General features: G+C 42.8%; 1 protein-coding gene across 3 annotated transcripts in view; it reads right to left on the bottom strand.

The window, feature by feature from the left end:
* Nucleotides 1-20,964, bottom strand: part of LOC140686254 (trafficking protein particle complex subunit 9-like) — a 71,520-nt gene extending 50,556 nt beyond the window's left edge. The window contains exons 1-2 of one of the 3 annotated variants that reach the window (XM_072939976.1): nucleotides 20,709-20,964; nucleotides 17,484-17,554 (exon numbers count right to left, since the gene is read on the bottom strand). In XM_072939976.1, coding sequence (XP_072796077.1) covers nucleotides 17,484-17,531 — 48 coding nt within the window. In that variant the 5' untranslated portion in view covers nucleotides 17,532-17,554; nucleotides 20,709-20,964. Of the gene's footprint in view, nucleotides 1-2,941; nucleotides 3,103-17,483; nucleotides 17,803-20,708 lie in introns of those variants that run through there. The other 2 variants (XM_072939974.1, XM_072939977.1) reach the window with 2 other exon arrangements.
* Between the last annotated feature and the right edge of the window lie 4,230 nt (nucleotides 20,965-25,194).

The raw sequence follows: 25,194 nt of genomic DNA, 5'->3' as shown, positions 1-25,194 counted from the left end.
AGATGGAACCATGAAGGAAAACTGGGCAAAAGGATCCATAAGCCCTCTCCATATAATCACTTACTACCACATGGGAATCAACATTACATCTCAAAATAAAAAGTCTAATTTTTTAAAGAGGTTATTGAGGTTAGGTGAGCTCACTGTCTCAAATTAGGAACACACAGTACAAATAGGTCAATGCCCAGCCCATGAGATACACTCAGTTATCATTCCCACTGGACCCACTGGTACCTCCAACTTCAAAGCAAGAGAATGGGTCCTCGTGGCAACAGGCCACAGCACCTGAAGCTAACAAAGCTAATGGTGTCCATTTCAAAGAGCCCCTGAAACCACCCTTGTTCTAATTTTCTATTTGTAATTTTTATTCCTTTTCATTAAATAGAAACTCCCAATTCCATAGAATTCTTACCAGATATCATGATGGCAGCCCTTCAAAGCCTGACCAAAGAGATCATGATGGCAGAACTTCTTGGTGAAACAATAAAATGAAAAGCTATTTCCACAAGACCTCTGAGAAAATCTACAAGGGAACTTCATCCTGGACTGAGGAAGAGGACTGGGGAGGAGGGGGTAAACTGGGGCACAGAGAATTATGGCCCACCTGTCCCACAATGGGCTTCAGACTCACCCTCACCCTCCAGGAACTTAAAATACACACAGTCTGCTATGGACAAGATTTTTTTTAAACAAATCCCTGAATCCCTAGCAGGTCTTGTTTCTACCGAGACACAAATGGCTTATGTGTATAATGTTTCACAAAAGCCTTAAAATATTATCACCCCAACTTGACACATCAAGAAACTGAGGTAGAGAAGTTTATCACATTCTACAAGATTAGAGAGAGGCCACGTCAGTCACCATAGTTAAATCCAAGCCCCTGCTCCAGTGCTCACACTAGAAAGTGTGACATACTGCCCCTTTCCTGCCCTCTCCCTGCAATCAATCTCTGAAGAGTCTTTTCTGTTTCACCTGGGATCACAATCACATTCATATTCCACAAAGAGCTATGTCACTCCTTGGAGGACTTATCAAAATCTAAAGGGTTGGGCTGAGAGGAGAGATTTGCATTTTCTGTTTCTCAAAGGAAACATGGCTATAAAGAAACTGAAAAGTACTTATCAAGTCTAAGCCCTCATTGTGCAGAGAAAGAACCGGAGGCTCAGAAGAGATGAGGAAAGGGCCTTATTAACAAATATTGCCTCAGCGCAGCACCAAGCCAGCCCTGGGCCCTTCTGGGGGAGGATCTGGGAGGCCCAGGAGAATGAGTGTAATAAAACAGAAAGAGAAGAAGCATACAATTCCCTGTCTCTACACCACCATACCATGAATTTCCACCAAATTACCCAGTATGGGTGCAGCCAATATTAAGGTTGTCTAAACAGGTTATAGAACCCTGGAATTCTCAACCATAGTTGAAATTCCAAAATTTACTGTGCCTTTTTCCCAGTTCAAGCATCAATTCAGTGGGCACTCTGTACCAGGGACTACAGAGGCCTGAATTTGTCCCAAATACAGATCTCTATTACCACGTGTGCAAACCACATAAAGGCCACCAGAATAAAAGCACCCACAGATAAGATGAAATTACTGAAACTGAAAGCAGCCAAAGAGCATATATTACTAGGAAAAACGGTGCTCCTATAAATGGACTCATGAACATAGAAAGTAAACTGTGTTTAGCAGGCAGGGAAGGGGGGATTAACAGATACAAATTAGTAAATATAAAATAAATGACAAGGACCTGCTGTATAACACAGGGAACTATATTCAATTTCTTGTAATGAGTTATACTAAAAACAATCTAAAACATATATATACATATGCATATGTTTATAACTGAATCTCTTCTGTACACCTGAAACTAACATTGTAAATTGACTAAACTTAAATAAAAAAGAATTTAAAAAAATAAGTAAAAATAAAAGCAATGCCATTAAGAAAAAATAAAAGAACACTCTAATCCCCTTAACTGTATGTGGTGGAGAATTCTGGTTGCAAGCACCAAGTCCACTGGATCACTCCAGCACTGGCTGTCACTCTTTCTGACCATCAGAGAGTCACTTGCTTCACTGAGGTTACTTTTCTCTTCTGTGAAAGGCTACAGTTGCAACTAACAATGTATAGAATCTCATCATTCACAAGTACAACAAGTAGTGAGGACTTCCCATGGGCCAGTCACTGGACAGATGAAAAGATAGGGTCCCAGATATATTCATGGGTAGAAGAAGTTTATGCCATAAAGACATTAATTCTTCCAGTTTTGATAGACAGATTCATTGCAATTCTGATTAGAATTCCTACCAGATTTTTCTTGGAATGTAACAAGTTAATTTATGATCAGGAATAGCCAAGAAATTTCTTTAGAACCACCACTTCGGAGGGGTGGATAGGTCATTCATTTCCACTGCTCTTTCTGAAGTGATGAAAACGTTCTGGAATAATAATGGTTGCACAACTGTGAATATGCTAAAAGCTGCTGAATTGTACCATTTAAATGGATGGAATTCATGGTGTGTGAACTATATCACAATAACACTGTTACATGAAGAAATATTTCTTGACAATTATTTTTCTGTTTATACCACTAGTCTATCACACAATTTAAGAAAAACAAAAAACCAAAACCAACCAAACTGTGCCAGGAGCTCTTTGGGACTGCAATATCCCTGGGTCTCCAAGGCCTCTGGTGGTGCTGTTCCTCTTAACACACACTAGCTGGGCTGTGCTAGTTAGGGACTGTAACTATCTTTTGAAAATCGAGGATCACTCCTTTCACCCTGGGAGAGGGAAGGAAGGAGGATGTCACAGCCTCATGCCTTCAGCTCATTTTTAACAGAACCAAGCCCTGCTTTCACCACTGTAATCACTCTCACTATAAAAACACGTGACATCAACAAGCACAGCCATGATAACACCTGAAAGTGTTAAAAGTACTTACCTGCAGCAGAAAAACTGAGGGAGGAGACAGAAGCTCGCTCAGCACTGAGGCTCCCTTTTTCCGACTCCAACTGGAGAAGCAGGGCGTTACAGCCGGAGGTTCTCAGCCCAGGGAGCAGTGCCCAGGCCACTGAGCTGGTCCTCCGGGAGCGGGAAAGGGAGAGGAGGGCTGCCCCGGGGGGGAGGGAAAGGGGAGGGACGCGGGCTGCAGCCCTGCTCGGAGGTCAGCCCCAGCCCCAGCCCCAGCCCCCGGCCCCGTCCGGGTCCGCAGTCCCCGCCCGCCCGGACACAGCCCTCCCAGGGGCGTGAACGGGCCGGCGGCCAAGGAGAGGAAGCCAGGGAGGAGAGGACTCGCGGGCGGGAGAGGGGAAGGGGACGCCAGCCGCGGACTGAGGGGATCCCGGCTGCGTGAGAGGTGGCAGGGGCACACCTGGCCCTTGGCAGCTGTGGCCGGGGCGCCGGGGCAGGTGGCGCGGGTAGAGGGGTCTGGCCTGAGCAATTCATCTGAACACGGGCTGCCTGGCGCCCTTGGGGACTGTGACAGGCGGACCGCCCTCCCGCAACCGCCTGACCACTTTCCCGGGAGCCCCCCACCTTGCACTTCCACAGCCAGAGGCCCCGGCCCCAGACAGGAACCAAAGTCCTACCGGGCGACAGAGTTGAGAAACCTTTGGGCCCGATCCCCGGTTAGGATATAGAGCTTCCAACCAGCGGACCACTTGGCACTGACTGCGCATGCGCAGGAGGGCCAGCGATCCTCTCTGGGTTCTGTGAGAGAAGGTGGGACAGGGAGGGAGGGAGGGAGAAGATGGGAGCGGGTGGAGAGGACGGGAAAATTGGAGGGATACAGATGGACACGATGAGCATAGAGTAGGGAGGGATCTGGAGAGGGGAGGGTCTTAGCGGAGTTGGAGAGAAAAAGCTTTACCTCTGGGGCACCCCTAGGCGGCAGACCTGCCTCTGTACCCTTCTGTAACCCTTCAAGTTCCGCAGCTCAAATTTTACCTCCCTGATCCAGCCCTCCATGGGATGCTTCTGCAGAAACTCTATGGGGATCACACCCATTGCCCCCACGCGGACCTGGGTTTTCTCTTGCTCTGAGAACCAAGCACCCGCAGGTGTTGTCGCTCAGAACTACCTTGGAAAGGTACATAATCCCCTTTTACACGCTGGGAAACAGGCAGGCAGGATCACTGCCTTAGCTCCACTGTCCCAGGTGTTGGGCTGGTGGGGAGCGGGATGGTACAAGATCAGAGCCCCAGACAGAGCAGACTGCCTGAGTGTTGGTGCATAGTCCCCATCCCTCCTGGGTAAACCATACCCAACCCTAGTGGAAACATCAAGGGCTCACAGTAGTTCCCTGGGTGTGGGAGAGCTGTCCTCATGTGAAGGAAAAGTCCAGCTGGGCTAACAAGCTAAGTCACAAATCTAAGTGTGATAAGTGTTGGTTTAATGATCTAAATTCTGCTGGGCTATCTCATATATCTGAAGTTTAGTGTCAGTTTATTGGGCTAACAACCTAACTCGTAATTCCAAGCTCAACAAGTGTCAGTAATGTGATCTGCTACAAATTGATAAGCTCCAGTGTACTTATTCCTTGCTTTTTGTTCTTTGAGCCTTATTGGCTAATTCCCCCTTACTTGTAATTAAGCCTTTAAAACCTCATGTGCACGTCTTGGAGGTGCTCAGAACTTCAGAGCAGGAGCCCCACTGAGCCCACCGGCATAATACTTCTGAGTACACCAACACCCCGATTGGTGCTTTTCTAGGCTGGCCTGTTTCCATAACACTCAGCTCCAGTGCCCAGCTTTCTAGGTAGATAGGAGTGTTACCAAGTCGAAATTCTTTCTCCTCAGTGCAGGACAGGACAATAAGTTGGGAGACCAGATGTTGGGGCATGGAATAGCAAGTTTCTGTAGACCTAGATGGCAAACTAATGTCCTGGAAAACCATCTCCCCAAGTCACAATTCAGGATCCTTTCCTATGTGCTTGGTTGTTGCAAACTTCTTAGTGTAGGAATTCCTTCTTGTTAGAATCCTTTGTTCTTGCAGCTATCTGCGTGGGTCAGATCCCTGCAAACCTCCAACAAAACAAACGTTATTTTCTATTCTGCAATTTGCTATCTTTAAATGAATGAAAAAGTGTTAAATATCCTTAAAGGTCAGAGGCTTCAGAATAGGCTCTCCTGTATATTTCAGGCTCCAGGCGACATTGATTACAAGCAAGATGAAGCCTAGGAGACAGAGCATAGGGTTCAATTCAAAGGAACAGATCTAATATGGAGTCAGATTTGTTCTGTTCTATTACCCGGCCAGAAGCCACTTGAGGATTTAAATCCGTTTAAGTTAAAAATAACTAAAATTTTAAAGGAATTTACATACATAGGTGGGAATGTGCAAAGCATATCTGGAACAGCACCCAAAGGATAGCAAACAGTGGCATCTCCAGAGAGGGCTGAAAGAACAGAAGATGAGGGAAAACTTCTTTCACTTGTGTATTTTTGTGCTCTGTTTGAGTTTTTTTTTTAACCATTTGCTTGTATTTCTTTTTCAGTTAAAAAAACTGTGTAATGGAACAAAGGAGTAACTAGCATAGCAAATACAGCAGCCATGGAATCACTGAGTCATCACTTTTGATTTAAGCCAGAAAGCATTTATTGACTCTCTCCAATGTGCAGTCGTGTTTTAAGAATTCTTTTAATATAATTATTACTATTATTATTATTACTACTACTACTACTGCTACTACTATTAATATTACTATTATTACTATTATTTTATGAAATAATAACATGGTTTATCTCACCCCTGCCCATGGCTGGTGAAAAACCAACTGAGTTTTTCTTGAGTTGTTTTCCAAGGAGTAGAGATGAGTTTATAAACAGAACACATCTTCAGGGTAAAACAGGCAGAGTGCTTTTCCAGCAGGCCAGACAGCTATGAAGGGTTTTCAACAGAGGCGCCCAGAAGCTGAGAGAGAAAGCCTCCAGGACACTACAAAAAGCTGCCCAAACTGCCTTCTCCATGGCACTACTGAAATAGGAAAGAACAAATCTGACTCCATATTTGATCTGTACCTTTGACTTTAACAAAGCCAAGTTAATATGCTCCGGTCTTTTCATGGGTTATGATGTGACAGAGGAGATGGACAGGTCAACAAGGAACCACTCTGCCGTGATTACAGAGCCGGAGAAAGGGATGGGCTGCAAGATGTATGACGCAGCCGCAACTGTGCCTGTGCTTCTAGGCAGGTATCCAAAATCGCCTCGACAAGGTGTCAAACACTTGTGCCCACGTCCTCATCAACAGACATGTATTAAAGACAAATGGAAACATATAAAAGGCCAATACCCTTGCTGGGTACACCGTCCAAAGAACAAAGTCTCAATTTGACAACTGGCCATCTCGGTTCCCTGGGATTCATTCTTGAAGAACCTTAAAAACCACTCCTCTGCCCTCAAGAAGTGCTCCATATTTGTCCTATCTTTGGCTCAGGGATGGAACACGTTCAAGTGAACTTTAATGTCTGCACAGATTTGACTGTCTTTCTCCAGGTTCACTTGTCCATTCCAAAGAGGCCTGAGCTAAGCCCATCCTCCGTAAGATCTATTCCCTCCAGTGACAGCTCATTGAGCCTGCAATTAAAAGCCAAGTGAACAAGACTGTCCTCAGCTAAAAAGTTCACCCACCCTTCACTGTTTTCTTAATCTCCTCTCCTGGCTAATTGCAACAGACTAACACCTCCCTCCACCAAGATACCCAACTATGTCATTTTGTCTCCCCAAAGAGAAAGTAAGGTCCATAAAAGAGGAGACAACTCCATAGTCACCTCTGAATTCTTAGCATATAGTAATGTCAATAAATAGAACTCAGATTATTGCTAATTTCCTTTAAAACCTTTCTGGTTATTTGAATGAGACCTTGGAAGAGAGGTGTTTGCTGTCCAGTATCTTGATCCACAAGACTCTGGAGGCCTTTTTCGGAATAGCTGTTCACTGATTCATTCAAAACACAACTTATCAATCAAGGAGTAGCTGTGCTTTTCTGCCAGGAGTTTGTGGTCACTCTCATGCCAGAACAGCTTTAAACTATATCCTTACTTTGGATTTGTTATTTTCCCCCTCTTCCAAAAAATTGACTTTCCTTACTTTCTTGTCTTGAGGAATTTTCTTTTTCCTCTTTCACCCTTTAGTAAACCAAGATTCTCAGGATGGGCAAGGCCCATTATATGATCACCCATCCAACTCCTAGTGTGAGAGGCCTGGGGCTAAACTCCTGCCCTCCTGTCAAGGCAACTGAAAATCAGTTCAGGAGCCAACCAGCACACCACGGATTCTAACGCTCACTTATCTCCCAGAATCCCTGTTTTCTCGTTTGTCTTGGCTTCTGAGGATTTCCCCTTTCTTGACAATGAGTTGTGCAGCTTGAAAGATGAGGAAGGAAGATTTTATTTCTCAATGAGCATTTTAAGAAACTTGTCTAATGAAGGTTTCCAAGAGGTTATACAACCCTCCATTGCCGAGACAGAAAACACACTAGACATTTTCTAAATTTAGCTCTCATGTGCATTTTTTCTTTGCTTTTGTTTTCTTAACTGCTAACAGACATTATTTAATTAAAAAAAAATAAGGCCCCAAAAAGGATAGAACACTGAAGGGGCAAACAAAATTAAAGGGCAAAGACAGAAAAATGATAACTACTCTACAAAGTTAATATAATACATACACTATGTATCAGATCAGCAATTCTCAGTAACAGCTAATTGAAACATGACCATGAGGTAAAATTTCTCTCCTGTCAGGACATGGCCAACAGAAAATACAATTAAACCAACAAACTAATATCCTAAGTCTGGCAAGGTACAGAAGGCTACAAGCTAAATGTGTCTTCTTCTGGAAAAGAAGGAGACACACAAGCTCTTCTCTGTGGAGCCGGAGCCCACGGGAGGACGGTGAAGTGAGCTCTGTAAGTACCCAATTAGCAAAGTGAGTGATGAATAAATAGACGTGAGCTTTGTTGACAGTGATGATACTACTATTCATTTGTCCTTTAAAGTATGACTTCACTTTCAGTGATCAATACATCGGTGTCCTCAGGAGTTGAGATTTTAGGAAAATGCACAGCCTGGGCCCAGACCTCCTCTTTAAGCTCGTGACTCTGCGTAGATATCTCAAGGGCACTCGCAACTCAACCTGCAAAGAGCTGACTTCACGGTGCTCCTCCCATAGCCGTCCTGCCCAGGGCTCCTGGTCGGAGGGTAAGGTCTCCCTGCGTCTCCCAACTCAGGCCCATTACTCACAGATGTGAATGGACCCCTCCTTCAGGGACCAGATATCCTCAGTCACAGAGTACCACCACCCTCAACTGACCTACCAGATACTCACTGGCACTCACTCAGCACTGACTCTGTGCTGGAGACCACGCTGCACACTGCACAGTGTATCTCACTGGATCTCCACAACAGTCCTGGGAATTGGGTACATCACTGCTTCAATTGATTAGATAAATTGTTTCAATTCCTTGTGTGTGTCATTCAAACTGACACGGCTACTAAGCCACAAGCCTGGGCCTGAAAACCACTTGAAAATTGAACACTGCTACACCTCGCAGCCACCCTACTCTGACTCAGCACATCACCTCCTGCCAAGCCTTCTAAACTTTTCCAAGCATTCTACAAGACAAATGTGAACTACGAGAGCAGCCTATTCTCCTACTTAAAATCTGTCAATGATGGTGCACTGCCCTTAGGAGAAAGCCCCACTGGGCTTGAGCACAGCCTAAGACCCCAGCATCCGCGTTCCCTGCGTGGCCGCGCTGCCTCACCCAGCACGCAGCTCTACACGTGCCGTGTCCAGGACAGGGATGCTGACTCCACACAACCCAGGGCTTGTCTCACTCGAACAATGATCACATTCTTCAGTGTTCATCTTCATTGCTGACTCTCACAAAAATGTTTTCTCATGATGAATCAATATCTTTTTCCTTACAACTTCCCATCATTGATAATGAGCTCCCCCCAAAAGAGAGAAGACCTAATTCTCAGTCTCCTTATCTGTAAAGTGAGAATAACAAGGAAATATATGAGGTTTTAAGAGAAATAATATTCATGTGAGGCTGAGGGACAATTCCATCATACAGTAAGCACTCAATGTGTGCTTACTTAATATTAGTAAGAATATATTGCATTCTAGCAATCTTCAATCAATGTTTTATGACTTTGTCCAACAGGCTACTGACAAACTGTTGGATGAACCACTTTGAGCAGATCAGCACTAGCGTACTGGGAGAGGTAAGCACTGACTCCAGTTACATCTGCAGCCACCCAGCACTACGGGGCGGGGGCAGTTTGCTCAAACTCTTACATGTTGCTTGAGCATTTAGTCCTCGTTATAGAATAAAGATAGGTGTTCTTTAGTCAAATCTCCTGAAACATAATTCTTCAAAGATTGATGCAAATTATGTTTCAAGTACAACACTCTCACTAGAATTTATTTGAAACTTATAGTCTTAGCTACTCCGCACATCAAAAGGGCATAATCTTAATGTATCTGACTAAATACACTGAAAGGGTTGTTTAAAAGTAATTAAGAAGAAGCCATTCTGAATAAGCTCTCAGTATCATCTGCACAAAGCCCCAACCATGGGTCTCATTTCTCACTTCCACATAGGTGTTTTCAAGTAGCTTACCTTGGGTCTTGGTTTCTTATAACACGGGGCGGGGAATAGTTGTGGATAGATTTATGTAGCAAATATATACCTAGGGTATTTGCTGTGAAGGAATTCTAGAAATAAGAACATTGATATATAGTACCACCCATAAGAAACTCAGCCTTTCCTTTTACAACAGCATTAAGAATAAAGTGAGAGATACATTTAACAAAAATTTACAAGATTTGTACATTGAACTTTTTGAAGTATCAACAAAATAAATTTTAAAAGATCTACATATATGGAAGACATTCCATTTTCATGGAATGATTGACATTATTATTAAAAATGTTAAGACTCCTCAAAGTGATCTATATATTCAGTGGAATCCCTATCAAAATTCCAGCCAACTTCATTGCAAAAATTGAAAAACTGAACCCAAAATTCATATGGACGTGCAAGGGGCCCAGGACAGCAAAAACAACCTTGAAAAAGAAGAGTAAAGTTGGAGGACTCACTTTAAAGTGTACTAAAATGCTATAGTACTAAGTCAGTATGAAACTGGCATAAGTTTGGATAAATAAATTTAAGAGACACAATAAAAACCCACGGCGAAAAACTTACATTTACAGACACTTTTCCACCTGGGGGCCAAAAACACTCCATTGAAAGAATAGCCTATTCAACAAATGGTGCAGGGACAGCTGGGTATCTGCAGGCAAAAGAATCAATCTGGAATCTGAACACCCATATTTTATATAACAAATAAAATTAATTCAAAATAGATCACAGACAGAAATGTAAAAATTAAACTTATAAAATTTCTAAAAGAAGACACAGTATAAATCTTTGTGGGCCTAGGATAGGCTTTGGTTTCCTAGATACAAAACCAAGAGCACAAGTGATAGAAGAAAAAAGCAGATAAACTGGACTTCACCAAAATTAAAATCTTTTTATTACAAAGGACATCATCAAGAAAGTGAAATGACAGGGGAAATGGTTATCTCAAGTCAGAGAGGGCGTGCTTAGTAAGAAAAATAAAATAAATCATTTCATCTATCTACCTCCCCTGTAAAGAAATTGTTTTAATGTTTAAAAAAATATAGTGAAAAGACAGTTTGCAGAATAGAAGAAAAATTTTGCAAAGCATGTATCTAATAAGAGAGTAGTATCCAGGATATATAACGAATGCTTTCAACTGAGCAATACAAGAAAATAGACACAATTTTTAAATTTACCATGAATTTAAATAGATATACAAATGGCCAATAAGCATATGAAACGATGCTCAGCATCACTAGCGAAATCAAGAACAAAATGAGATCTCATTTTACACCCACTAGGATGGTTATAACCAAAACATGGACAATAACAAATGTCATTCAGGAGGCAGAGAAACCTCATATGCATCCAGGGGAAAGGGACAATGCTGCAGCTTCTTTGGAGAAGTCTGGTATTTCCTCAAAAGCTTAGAGTTGTATGGCTCAGCAATTCCACTCCTATATGTAGAGTCATCCCTCAATACCCTTGGGTGGTTGGTTTCAGGAACCCCACACCCTGGATACCATAATCCAAGGATGTTCGAGTCCCTTTACAATCAGCCATCTAGATCCATGTAGTGGAAACTACAGATATGGCGGGCCAAATGTACAGCCAAAAGAATGAAAACATATTCTCATAAAAAATTTCACATCAATATTCATAGCAGTATCATTCAGAGTAGCCAAAAGTTACTAACAATATCCATCCATCAATGAACGGATAAACAAAATTACCAAGAATAGGCCCACAAACTTTTGGTCATTGAAACTTTGACAAAGGAGGTGACAACATACAATGGAGTAAAGACAGCCTCTTCAGCAAATGGTGTAGGGAAAACTGAACAGCTGCATGTTAATCATTGAAGCTAGACTACTGCCACACAGCATACACAAAAAAGAATTAAAATCTGTTAAAGACTTAAACATGTAAACAAGACACTATAAACCTCTTAGAAGCAACCATAGGCAAAACATCTGACATACATCTCAGCAATGTTCTCCTAGATCAGTCTACTCAAGCAATAGAAAAACAACCAAAAATACACAAGAGGGATCTAATTAAACTTACAAGCTTTTGCACAGCTATGGAAACAGTAAGCAAAACAAAAAGACAACCAACCTATGGAATGGGAGAAAATATTTGCAATAAATGAAACTGCTAGGGGCTTAATTCCCAGAATATGTAAGCAGCTTTTACAGTTAATATGAAAAAAAACAAACAATCAATTCAAAAATTGGCAGAAGTCCTAAAGAAACATTTCTCCAATGAAGACGTACAAATGGCCAGTAGCCACATGAAAAAATGTTCAATATCATTATCAGAGAAATGCAAATCAAAACTGCAATCAAGTATCACCTCTCACCAGTCAGAATAGGCATCATTCAGAAGTTCACTGACAATAAATACTGGAGAGGCTGCGGAGAATTGGGAACACTCCTACACTGTGGAGGGAATTCAGTTTGGTGGAGCCATTGTGGAAAAGTGTATAGATGTTCCTCTAAAGACAAAAAATTGACCTCCCATATGAACTAGCAATGCCACTCCTGGGCATATATCCAGAAGGAACCCTAATTCAAAAAGACACCTACACCCCAATTTTCACAGCAGCACTATTTACAATAGCAAGACATGGAAACAACCGAAATGTCCACTGAGAGATGACTGGATAAAAAGGTTGTAGCATATTTGTCCAATAGACTACTATTCAGCCATAAAATAATAATAAAATAATGCAATTTGTAGCAACATCAATGGACGTGGAGAATGTCATTCTAAGTGAAGTAAGCTATAAAGAGAAAGGAAAATACCATATGAGATTGCTCACAGGTGGAATCTAAAAAAAAAAGAAAGAAACAAAAAGATAAACTTATCTACAGAACAGAAACAGACACAGAGTCATAGAAACCAAACTATGGTTACCAGAGGGGAGAGGGTGTGGGAAGGAATAAATTGGGAGTTCAAGATTTGCAGATACTGAGTATGTAACAAATAAACAGCAAGTTTATACTGTATAGCACAGGAGAATATATTTAATATCTCATAGTATCTTGTGTTTAAAAAGAGTATGAAAATGAATACAGGTATGTTCCTAATTAACTGAAATGTTGTGCTGCACACAAGAAACTGACACAAAATTATAAACTGACTAGACTTCAATGAAAATATTTTTAAATAGACCAAAAACGAAAAAAAGGAAAATGATATTATCAAACAAAAAGAATAAAGTACTAATTCAGGCTACAATATGGATGAACCTTGAAACTTTATGCTAAAAAGCCAGACATAAAAAGTCAAATAGTGCCCTTTAAGGTGAACTGTATTTAAGGTTTTATTTTACTACTCCTTTAAATTTTCTGGTGGTTTGAAATCTATCAATATCAAAATAAGATGTATTATACATTAAAAGCTTAAAACGCTTCCTCACAGGAGGGCTTTTATTATTAAATTCAGAAACGCATATAAAGCTCTTGGAAAAACACTTTGCACGTCCACACACAGTGACTGCTGTCACTGCCACTCAGAGGGTGGTGACAGCACTGATGAGAGCTGCCTCCACTCGCTCCCCTGCAGAAAGGAGTGAAGGCCTGAGCTCTGACAGGCAGGGTGAGCGTGAACCTGGGTCAGACACAGCCACGTCCCAGACTCTGCATTACCCAACTTTCTTACACAAACTGCAACATGTAATGTAAACACGCTAGAGGGATGTACCTTACAACACAGGGAATACAGACAATGTTTTACAGTAACTATAAATGGAGCATCTATTGTACACATGAAACTAATATCATATTTTAAATCAGCTATATCTTTCTAAAAAATTAAAAAATATTTCTAAAATGTTATCACTTTAATATTCAATTCGGTTTTTAAGTAACTACTAAATAGTTTAGAATGTATAAAAGCATTTAATTGTGCTGTTTGTTTACATATTTATTCACATTCAGCCTCTTGCTAAAGAGAATTTAAACAATTCTTTTAAAAACAGCTTAACAACCTTAACAACAAAAAGGCAAACCTGAGAATGAAGAGAAAATGGAGATTCAATACTTAAATGAAACCAGGGGGAGATAAACTCATAAAAATGGATTCCATGAAGTCAGAGCAAGTGTTAAAGGCTGACTAGAAATTCAGTTGTAGGATTCTTGGCAGCTAAACCAAAAAGAAAAGATGATGGGGCGGGTGGTAGAGCGTGTGCTTAGCGTGCACGGGGTCCTGGGTTCAAGCCCCAGGGCTTCCACTAACAGATAAATACGTCTAATTACCTGCCCCCATAAAAGATCACCAAAGAAAAGAAAAAGAGAAATTTCTTTCCCAAAAAACCCTGATATTAAATTTGGATTAAATACTTAAAAAAAGCAAAAAAGAAAAATAGAAAAGATAAGTGACATTGTGAAGGAAAACCACAGCTGGTCTAACAAGCTAAGTCACAAATCTAAGTGTGATAAGTGTCGGTTTACTGATCTAAGTTTTGCTGGGATACCTGGTAAATCTGAAGTTTAGTGTCAGTTTACTGGGCTAAAAAGCTAACCCGAAAATCCAAGGTGAACAATTGTCAGTAACGGGATCTGTTCCAAATTGATAAGCTACAGTGTACTGATTCCTTGCTTTTTGTTGTTTGAGCCTTATTGGCTAATAGTCCCATACTTGTAATTAACCGTATAAAACATCATGTGCACATCTTGGAGGGGCTCAGAGCTTTGGAAAAGAAGCCCCTCAGAGCCCACCAACGTAATAAATCTCAATACTCCAACCCTCTGAGTGATTCTTGTTTCTTGGCTGGCCTGTTGTTTCCATAACAACACAAGGGATAATGCCCGTGGGATAAATCTGCAGTGGCTGCTGGTAAATCCCCATGTCTCACGTGGGAAAATCTGAAACATCCTTCTCAACACTCAGAGTCATCATAAGCCCACCCCAAACCTGCAGCCTTTAAATGCAGGAGCACAGGTAGGGCCTGGCCTTTGCTGTCTCTGTGTCATCACAGTGAGACAGGATGGAAGGGGGAAGAGCACAGCCATTCAAGGAAGGCCACCGCAATTAACATAGAAATGGTGAAGGATTCAAACCCCAATAGGTCTTGAGGCTCAGGATGAAGAGATTTAACTTCTAGCAGATCTTGAGATTCAGTAAACACCCATTGTAATAGTAACGTGGTGAATAACATGCCCCAGGCACCATGGCAGTCCCAATGATAGCCACAAAAGGTCAAAGGGTGGGAAATGGCCAACTCCTTGGAAATCCCAGCCCCTTGCCCTAAGGCTGGTCCTTCTACTTATTAGCATATGAAATCACCAAGCCCAAGAAAACAAGCAACACAGCGCCACCTCGCGGTCACCACTCTTTCCCTCTTTGGTGAAGGCCCACACTCTGTCTGTGAAGTGTGTACCTACTTCTAATCTGAGCATCAAACCCCCACACCTCGTGAAGTTTCTCTTGCCTATCAATGTATCTCTCTGAATAAATATACCTTTACTCAACACTGGCTTGCTCTTGAATTCTTTACTGCATGAAGTCAAGGAACAAAATCTGGTGGGGCACATCCCAGGGACTCAACAAAAGCCTGGGACACAGCCCTTCTCATGCCCAACGTTTTTTATTCTTGTATCAACAGGACTGGTCTGTGAAGGGAGGTCTGAGACCCCAGCAAAGGGACAGAAGCAGCCTCCAGGGCTCCAGCTTGCAGGCAGCCTCTCCCCCAGCATGGGTCTTGGGGTCTGCCCGGTTCTCTGTGTTTCCCTGTTGTGCTGACTCCCCAGCCAGACAGCGTACTCCTAGGCCTGTCCCCACAAAACCCTTCTCTCCAAAATACAAGCACATCATGTCACAATCCTCTTGTTCAACCAGGAAATGTTCAGCCCACTTTTTTCCTCCCCAATAAAGTACCCAACTGTCCTCCCTCCCTTCACATCAGTTCTTTTTTTGTGAGAACTCTGCACTCGCCACACCCCATCCTGAATACAGGTGTCTTGCTGGCTGTGACCGAGATGTTTCTTTCAACATAGCCTGCGTCCTTTCTCTTTCCCTTTATTACCTTAAAAAAGCCTTTCCTGGGTCACCCACCCCACTGATTCTGAACTCACAAAGTGCTGTGGTTGCAGTCACTATGTGCATACCTCCCAGGTTTTGGCTAGGTTTCCATCGCAAGATCTTCATTAAGGAGCTGCATCAAGAAGTTTAAAGAGGCTATTCTTACATCTGAGTGGAGGAGCCTGCAAAAAATTTACCTGGCTTTGAAGAGAGAGTTAACCAGGGACAGAGAAGTCACGGGTCCTAGTCAAAAGTTTCATGAGGCAAAATGTTCTCCCAAGGCTCAGAGTGGCTTCTGAACATGGAGTCGGCAGGAAGGAGGTGACAGGCAGTGATTAGGGTGGGTGATACAGGGTACGCTCCCCCAGCTGGGAAAGAATAGGTATTTTTCTACTTTTCCAAACAATTTCTTACTGCCTTTTTTCCCTTATTACCACATACCATTTCCTACGAATTAAGCATATCAATGTAAGTTATTTGGGGCAATTGGGAGAAGCTACACGATGCCATTCACAGGGCCGGGACATGACAGCCACACCAGTCTAGGTTGAAAGACCAGTGGGAATATTTCCATGGTAATCACGGGCATGCAGCAAACTCCCCAGCTTCAATGACCTCCTCTCAAAGTTGGCGCCAATAAAGCTACCAGTCAAAATGCGTGACAATTATGGCCAACATCTGTTTATTAGTTAAGTGCCCGTGAGAGCTGTCGCTTAATGGGGAATGAGTACGATCAATGAGGCCCTGTCTACCTGGCCACACGCGCCCTGCCTTCCTGCCTTGGTGCAGCAGCAGAGTTTGTTAAGCTGAGATGAACGCCCCCAGAGCAGCCCGATGGGAAAGCTCCCAGCTCTGCACGGCGAGACGTGTTCCTTTCCTTCTCAGAGCTGATCACAGTTTGCTGTCGTCTGTTTTTATGTTTATCCCTTTTGTAACTGCCTCTCCTCCGGAGATTTTGCTCAAGCAGCACGGGGCCAGTTGTGTCTTGCGGCCTGCCGGATATTTTGGGCAGGGAAACAGCCGAGCCCACATCTGGCTCTGGTGCTGAACGGAGAAGGCACAAGTCCCAGGGGCCCATGCTGAACCGAGGCCCCTGCACCCAAAATTATGGTCTGACCTTGGGCAAATTACAGTCTTTTTTACCCTGAGATTCCTCATCTGTCTATGAAAATAACTGCCCATGGCACACAGAGTTACAAGTATTAAAGGAAATCACCAAATTCACAACCTAGCCAAGGGGCTACCAGTGCATCCTCAACAGATAAATACTGCCTTTACGGCTCTGACACACGCCAAGCTTGGTGGCCGCACAAAGTGTAAACTGCTAAGTGCCAGTGTGTTAAGTGTTTCATGTGTGCTATAATACCCTTTAGAACTTACAACAATCCCAGAAAGTAACGAATATTATCATGCCCATTTCACAGATTCACCAACAGGTTAAGAGTGGTTACATTCTAGTCCAATGTGCTATGGTGAGGTAATGGCGATTTCAACGTGAATATGGCCCCAGGCCTGGGCTCCATCTCTGTCCCATCCACCTGACCACTTGCCTATGAAATCCACCTGTCCAATACCCAAGTTTGAAACCGGCCAGATCTTAAATGCAATGTGTGCCACCGTTTGTCTACGTTCCTTAATTACCATAAACTGTTCTCAGAAAGCACTTCAGAAAGGAAAGTTGGACTCACGTCCCTGCCCACAAAGAAGAGGAATTCTGCCTTGCCTTCTCCTGTAACGTGCAGAAACCCTTCCCATTCACCACCGAATCCTTTTGTATGCTTCCTCCGTTTTTATGTTTGCACACGGCTTATTAAAGTAGAAGTTACCTGCAGTAATTCCATCTCGGTTCCTTTCCAAGGTTCCAGATTATCCATAATCAGGGTAATATCATAATTTTCTGTGAACGAAAATACTACAATGTGAATGAAAATACTGCAACCATGTCACTAAACAAAGAATGCTGAAAATAAGTCATCAGCGACTGCTGCCGCACCCCAGTGAAAACAGGCCTGCAGCCACTCACAACGGTGCCCTCTGAGCAGACTCAGAATAAGAAAGGACAGATTACTGGCCCTAGATAGCTAGGTGCTTGTCTAAAGAATATATTCAGTGAGCCCAAATGTTGGCTTCCTCCCATATATTGAAAAGCACTAAATTCTTGAACGTGAGATACCTGGCTTTCTTTAGATAACAAGCAATGTTTTATTGTTCTAACTACCTGGTCTTTGTTGGAAAGCTCCTATATAATCCTAGCTTCTCCCCTACTCTTGGGAGCAGTCCCTCAGAGTGTTCCGAGAGGCGGTCATCCTGGCTCGAGTCCTCCTGACAAATAAAACATAACTCTTAACATTCAGGCTGCAGGTTTATTTCAATCAAGTCCCAAAATAGACACAACTCATCAATTCTGTAATGGGACACACTGGATCAGGAACCAAAAGTGTGTAGTAGTCCCGAAGAACTACGGCTCCCTCTTTCTTCCTGTCATTATACAATCCCACCAGAACTCATTACTATGCTGTCTGCTCCTCTGGCAACCAAACTCATAGAAGAGTGAACTCAGCAGAGCACCATGCTGGGGAGAACCCCCCGCAGCAGCACTGCAGGCCGCCTGCCCTCCCGCACGCTCTGCCGACCGCTAGTGTCCTCCGTGGAGACCAGGTCAAAAGAGCTGTTCCCAAAAACTGCAAAGTCCCACATATTAAATAAAAACGTTTTATTTTATACGATATGTTACGTATATACCCATCTGTGAAAACAGCTTTGCCAGAAGCCCAAACCTTCAATATTAATATGCAAAGGCAAACCCGGTCCCCAAGGGAAAACAAGTCTTAAGACGACACTAAGGCCTCCAAAGTCCACTCCACGACAATGAACCAAACTGCCTGCAGGTCTGCAGCTGCAGGAGGCTACATGTCTGCTTTTAAAGCAGCCCCTTCCTGCCCTCGTGTGCTACAATGCCCTTTTATGCCCTCCCATCGCAGGGCAAGAGCAGCTGCTGCAGAAACTTGCAGGGGCCTCAGAGCCAGGGATTATGCCCAGGTCACACTGCAAACCTACTGCCCGCCTCACAGCCCCCAGCCAGCAGGTCACCTGGAAGTCACAGCAAGTGCCCCAATCCAGAAGTCTCTTCATTTGCCAGCACAACTGATCACTGGTCTCCAACCTTCGTCAGTTTTGCACAAAACAGCACCTTCTACTGTGAAGCGGGTGGTTTTCGCTTCTGTGCCCCATCCTTACTGGAAACGTTAAGGGAAACCAAAAGGCCTCTTTCAACCCTTTTCTGATAACACCCTCCCACCCACAATACTCATATGCTCAAGAGTTTGGATCCACGTGATTTTGTTTCCCTTATGCTAAGGGGCTCAAAACACTGCGGGATTCTTTCTCCTTTGAGTGTATTAGCACTCAGTTTCTTGGCTTTAATCTGTTTTTGTCTCTCTCTTCAGTGTCCCTAGCAGTTGCCACCTCTTACTCCCTTCAGCAGCCTCCCTCCCAACATCTATTCTAGGGAATCAGCTGTGATGAGGGGCCCTGGGGCAGTCACAGAAGATGCAACTAAGGCACAGAGAGGCTACATAATTTGCCCAAGAAATCACCTTGAGCCACCAACAGAGTGTGTCACGTCCCTCTATTTAACAGTTATGCTAAGCAAGTTAACTTTTTGTAGATTATGTTTATAAACAGATGAGAAATCAAAATACATACAAGGACACACATCAACTCTAAGATGTTCATTAACTCCACTGTTTTGTTTCAATTTATTCTATTTCTATTAAAAAATTGAGAACCCCTGCAGCCTATATAGCAAAATGTTACTGGGTTTTAAATCCAGAATATAGAGGGGTTATGTCATTACTCATTCTTATATGTATGTTCAGAAGACAAAATGATATGAAAGTCTCTCTCCCCGCCCCCTACTCACTACTGGCTCTCACCAGAGCTCCCAGATCACACATCTAATACCTTTTCACTTTACCCACAGCTGAACTCATCAGTTTTCCCCCAGAACTCCCTCTGCAGCTTTCCGTCCTCAGAACACAGCAGGACCATTATTTAACTCATTAATCCACCCAGAAACCTGGGCCTTACTCCATCCTACCTTCACAGACAGCATTGATCCTTTCATTTTAACCATCAAAACATGCCTTCAATCTGTTCGCTTTTACCCACTGACTGTCCTACCACTCAAGTGGAAGCCACCAACACTGCGCACCTGGACTCATGAGTCTCCCAAGTGGCCCCACAGCCACTCTTCCCTACTTTAGACAAATGGGATTGTGTCACTCCCGCGCTTTTTGGACTCTTCAGACCCAATTTTCTTAGAAGAAACTTCAATTTCTTCACCTGGTGAAGGTCTTTGCCATGAAACTGTCAGCTCAGGGAGGGCAGGACCCGCCCTCTCCCCTTGGCCCCGCCCTCTGGCAGAGCTTCAGCTTGGGAGGACCTGCTGAGCTAAATCAGCCTGTATTATAAACCTGGTCTTGAGTTCTTAGCAAACAACTTCACTTATCCATACAAATCCAACGTAGATTAGAAAGATTTTAGATGTTGAGCTAGACAATTGATTTGGGGATTTTGCACTGGCAACCTGCAAGTATATGTTCTAATGATTGTGTCTTGTTAAAACCACACACAGATTAAAGGAGTATTTGTGGAATGTCTTCGGAGTAAAAGGGACTGTACTTTTACAGATTTTATGTTTTATTACATGAACAACCAGGACAGGGTCACAAATGGAACCGCCTCACAAGTGACAGAAGACAGGTGAGACGCATATAGCAACAGGTCACAAAGATGGTAAGAGCAAAGTTGTTTATCCAACCCCCGAAAAAATTCCTCCAAGAACAGAAAACTCACAATTTTGAAAATAAAATTCTATCATCTAAAGAAAGAAAATAAATAATCCTCTTCATCAGGGTTTCTAGATCTGACTGCAGAGTTATTAGCAGGCCATACTGAATCCTAGCACAGAAAAATCAGATGGACTAGTGGTGAGTAAGTTCCAGGAAAATGGCAGTAATTCCTCCACTTGAAAGAGGACACACACTCACTTGTTGAAGGTGACTGTAAACCGCATTCTGCAGAAATTCAGAAGATTCAGACACTGCTTCTACATGGTGATGACACGGAAGGACGGCTTGGATGCATGCTTCTAACTGAGTCACCGGCATTCTTACACAGCAGGGTGAAACGGAGGCCCTCAGCCAAGAGCACAGATGTTCCTGTCATGTATCCCAGATCGTGCCTCGGGGACTCAGTGTCCTGTAGCAGTGCGGCCCCAGGCGAGGACCCGCAGCGTGGTCCACGCAAGCAGGAGAGGCACTGTGCTTGAGAAATCCCATCCCCGATGGGGGCAAGACGGGCTGGTGGGGTTGTGTGAACCTATAAATGCTCATAGAAATAAACCTGCATACATTCACGTGATAAAATTAACTGTAGCAGGCTATTTAACAAAATTTCAAATATCAGTGTTAATTTTACCATTCCTTTCCTCTTTTCCCCTGCACTCTGAGACAGGCTTAGGCTCTCTCACACATGCAGCTCTGATGCAATAGTTGTGAAGTTATTTTATTTTGCTACAAGTGTTTTCACTCCCAGTGTCGCTGTGACTGTCGTCTCTTAACACAGTCAGATGTCTTCCTGGATCTCTCCCTGTGTTCCTTGCTCCTGCTTCTCAGATCCTGAGATAAAGAACAGGTGAAGGCATATGACTGGGAATGTCAATGTGGACTTGATCAAAGTCCTCAGTGACTCGCTAGGTGAGTGCTGCCCACCCCTTACCTTCGATTCTCAAGGTTCTGCCCAGGGTGACATCCAGACAGGAGAGATTCCTGGGTCCAATTAAGAGCTGTGTGGCTTGGGTGCGGGAAAAGGTGCAAGAGCTGGTTCCGTAGACGGTCACTTCCATTTCTCTGCTACTCTCTCTCCCGAGGCCCCGCTGCCAAGCCCCCAGGCTCCCTGATCTTCTCTCTTTCTCTTCTACTCTAATTCAAGCCCTTTTCCTCTTCCTTTATTCCCTGATTATCCCCAGCTGGAGTGATTTTCCCATCACAGATTCTGAAAAAATTTCCTGCAGCTGAAAAAGAGGTCTCCAGAGGTCAATGCCCATATGGTGGTTCCTGAAGAGAGCCCCTGGTTAGGGGGACCCTCACCAACACTCACGGGGCATCAGACATGTTGCAGGGTCGAGCACCCCCAACAAGAGTTTGCTGTGTCCCCAAAGCACGCACAGCATCCCTGCTCACTAAAGTGTAGTTGTAGTCCTTTATTAAGAAGCAAAAATAAAAAAATTGCTCATGTTTCTTACTAAAATTATTTATGAGGTAGAAAAAGTAATTCTAATAGAAAAGAACAAATTTCACTCCATATTAGATGTGTTCGTCTGACTTTAAACCTGTACCTTGTTTTCTAGGCTCAGACTTGCTGTTTCTGCACCTTTTGTAAAAGAATGTTGCCTTTAGCCTGAAATACCCAGGAGGGCCTATTCTCCGGGCTCTGATCTTTAAGGATATTAGCTCTTCTACACTTATGTACAGATGGCAAGTTGCAAAAAAATTCTTTTTTTTGGAGGTTATACGGGGGCACCATAATTTGACCCACATGAACAGCTGCAGGAACAAAGGGTTTCAAATAGAAACATTTCGTACAGCAAGAAGTTTGCAACAACCAGCCACATCCCCGCCGCTTTTTAGTATAAAAGGAGACTGAATTCTGCCTTGGGGAAGAGAGTTCTACTGGATATCAATATGCCATTTTCTGGGTCTGCCGTCTTTTCAAATAAAGTCACTATTCCTTACTCCAACATCTCATCTCCCGATTTATTGGCCTGTCATGCAGCAAGCAGAACGAGTATGGACTTGGTAACAAAGTGACTGCATTAGAGGTAGTATGTCTCCACTGTTTCCTCATTTCCAGAATGTCACAACTTATCAGTTTTATATGCTGTTTAACAACACGAACAAAAAACCTATTATACGGAACTGATTCCAAGAAATAAAATTATTTCTACTCCTTCAAACATTTTCTTCTTTTTATTTTGCTTTGTTATGCTTATTGAAAAGAAAATAAAAGTCAAATCATTTTATTTCACGTATTTTTTAAAGCTACATATTGTAAGTACTACAAAGATATTTAAATTGCAATAAAAATTGTTCATATATTAGTATAAAGATATATACACAATCAATGCAGATTAGGAAAGGAGTAGATATTTACTAAAAATCCACTGCACATCCAGTCTTTTACAAGCATATCCTGGAATATAAGCTCTATTACCCCGGAGTCCCCCACCCCCATTCTCACTGCGGAGTCCCTTAGTAATCAACTACCAAGGCACCAGCATAGAACCATGCAATCACTATTTTAGGTATAAATGAGAGTATTAGCTCATTCAATTCTGAAACAGAAACCTTAAAATAAATACTGAACTTATTTACAGATAAACAAATTTGGACACAAAAAAGTACAGTTTCTCCCCCAAGACACAAAGATAATAATTGGTAAAGGCAAGATTTGAACTAATCTAATTCTAAAAGCCTGAGTCTAAAAGCTAAGGTGGAAATCCCCTTTGACTTTGGAGGTAAAGCAGCACAACCTATCACCCTATCATTGTTCAGATCTAACTTTAGACAGCCTGAGACAACACCTCATTCCTATGGAACTCGAGGGCAAACAATAACAATAAGGATTTTATATTCAGTATTTTCTTAAGTCTCAATTATATAAAGTGTCAGCAGATCATCAGAAAACTCTGGGAAATATGAGTGGGTCCAGAGCTTTTTGCTGATAAGAAACTCATTCTATCAGGACAGAGTGACCTTCCCATGTGAGGCCTCATGTACATAAACTAAAGGCAGCTGAGCAATGAAAACTAGCAAGAACATGGAACTCAAGCAAGAAGGATGCCTGCCATCCCCTGCACAGTTGCCTCTTCACCCACGTGGACAAGATGGCAGAAGATCCAGGTTCTTGTCCAAGTGACAACATAATGGATTCTCACCCATGAAATGTTATGACTCTATGCTGTCTTAAGTCCGTTCCAACTAAAATATGATAACACCAATATCTCAGCAGAATGTCTATGTCTCCACTTTCTCTCTTCTATTAGGAGACTATATCTATGGCTACAAAGCCGAAATTCAATTAAAAACACCATGCACGAAGCCTGGAGAAAGTCTGTGTAAGAGACATTGTTCTCACGCTCAGTGAGTGAAAACTCAGAAAAAGTGGTCCTTCTCCCTCTGCAAGTGGGAGGTAGCCTGATTGTGTGTGTGTGTGTGTGTGTGCACACGTGTGTGTGTGTAAATCAAATACAACGTATTCTGGGATGTGCACAGATTTTTTTTTATGTTACTATTATTTCGTGAGAATGAGCCTACCTTTAAATTAATTTGAATCTATTATTCTGAGAGAGTCTCAGGCTCTTTTGGTGGAGGATGGGAAAGAGGAAAGGAAAGGAGGAAAGATGTAAATGAAGCAAAGCTGTAAGAGTACTGCTAGGGAAAGGCAAGACATTATTTTTGTTCCTACTTGCATCACACACAAATTACGGACTGGTTTTCCCCCATGTCTTGTCAAGCACTGAGTTGCAGAAGAACAGGCAACAGCCCTTTTCTCACTGAGCTTGTGACTGTACGTGACATCTTATAGACACAAATTATTTAACCTGATCAAACACTCTAGCAGCAGGCTGTAATTCTCCTACTTTGAGAGACAAGGAAACAGGAAGTGAAAGAGGGTATATAGCTTGACCAAAGTCAGAGGACAAGTAAACTAAAGAGGATGAATTCAAACTCAGATCTGAATGCAGAGTCTGAACTTCCCACTCCGAGGGCTGGAAAATCCTTAACACACAGGGTCCCCAGCTCCTCTGCATTGTTCCTGGCACCAAGCATTTCCCATGGCGATGGTCTCCAGTTCTCAGACACAGCGCTCTGTGCAGCCAATAACCTCCATTCGACCTTGATCATCTACCTGCCACGCCCACCAGGCTTCACCATACAGGCAGGAAAGCTGGCTTTCAAGTGCATACAAAGCCACCCCTGGTCTAACCTGGACTCTTCAGCAGCTTTTCCAGCATAAAGGCAGCCATGAAAGTGCTCACAGTTTGTACATGAGCCACACTACCTCTCTCCATCTCTCTCCCCACCTATACTACTTAGCTATGACCATTTTGAGAATCTTGGAAACAAATTTTTAAAAACAGAAAAGAAAGGATTGTGTATCGAGTACTTAATACTTACAATTTTAAATGAGAAGTTACAAAGTGAGTATTTACAAACCGAATCTGCCTTCCTAGGTGTCAGTTTTAATAGTTAAAAAATATAATAGCAAAAATTTCTCACTTAAAAAATTAACAAAAACATCAACAATAATCTGGAATAAACTCAAAAACAATGCCCATGTTGTATATGGAGGAAGTACAGGACTGTACTGAGGGGTAAAGTAAGAAGTGTGAAAGTAGAGACATCAACCTTTGTATGGAGGAAAACAGTTTTGTAAAGATGTACGTTCTCCTAAAGATAATTCAAAATTACT

The sequence above is a fragment of the Vicugna pacos genome, chromosome 16, assembly GCF_048564905.1.
Source record: "Vicugna pacos chromosome 16, VicPac4, whole genome shotgun sequence".
Lineage (NCBI taxonomy): Eukaryota > Metazoa > Chordata > Mammalia > Artiodactyla > Camelidae > Vicugna > Vicugna pacos.
The sequence above is the reverse complement of the archived record's forward strand: the minus strand, read 5'-3'. Positions and strand labels throughout refer to the sequence as shown.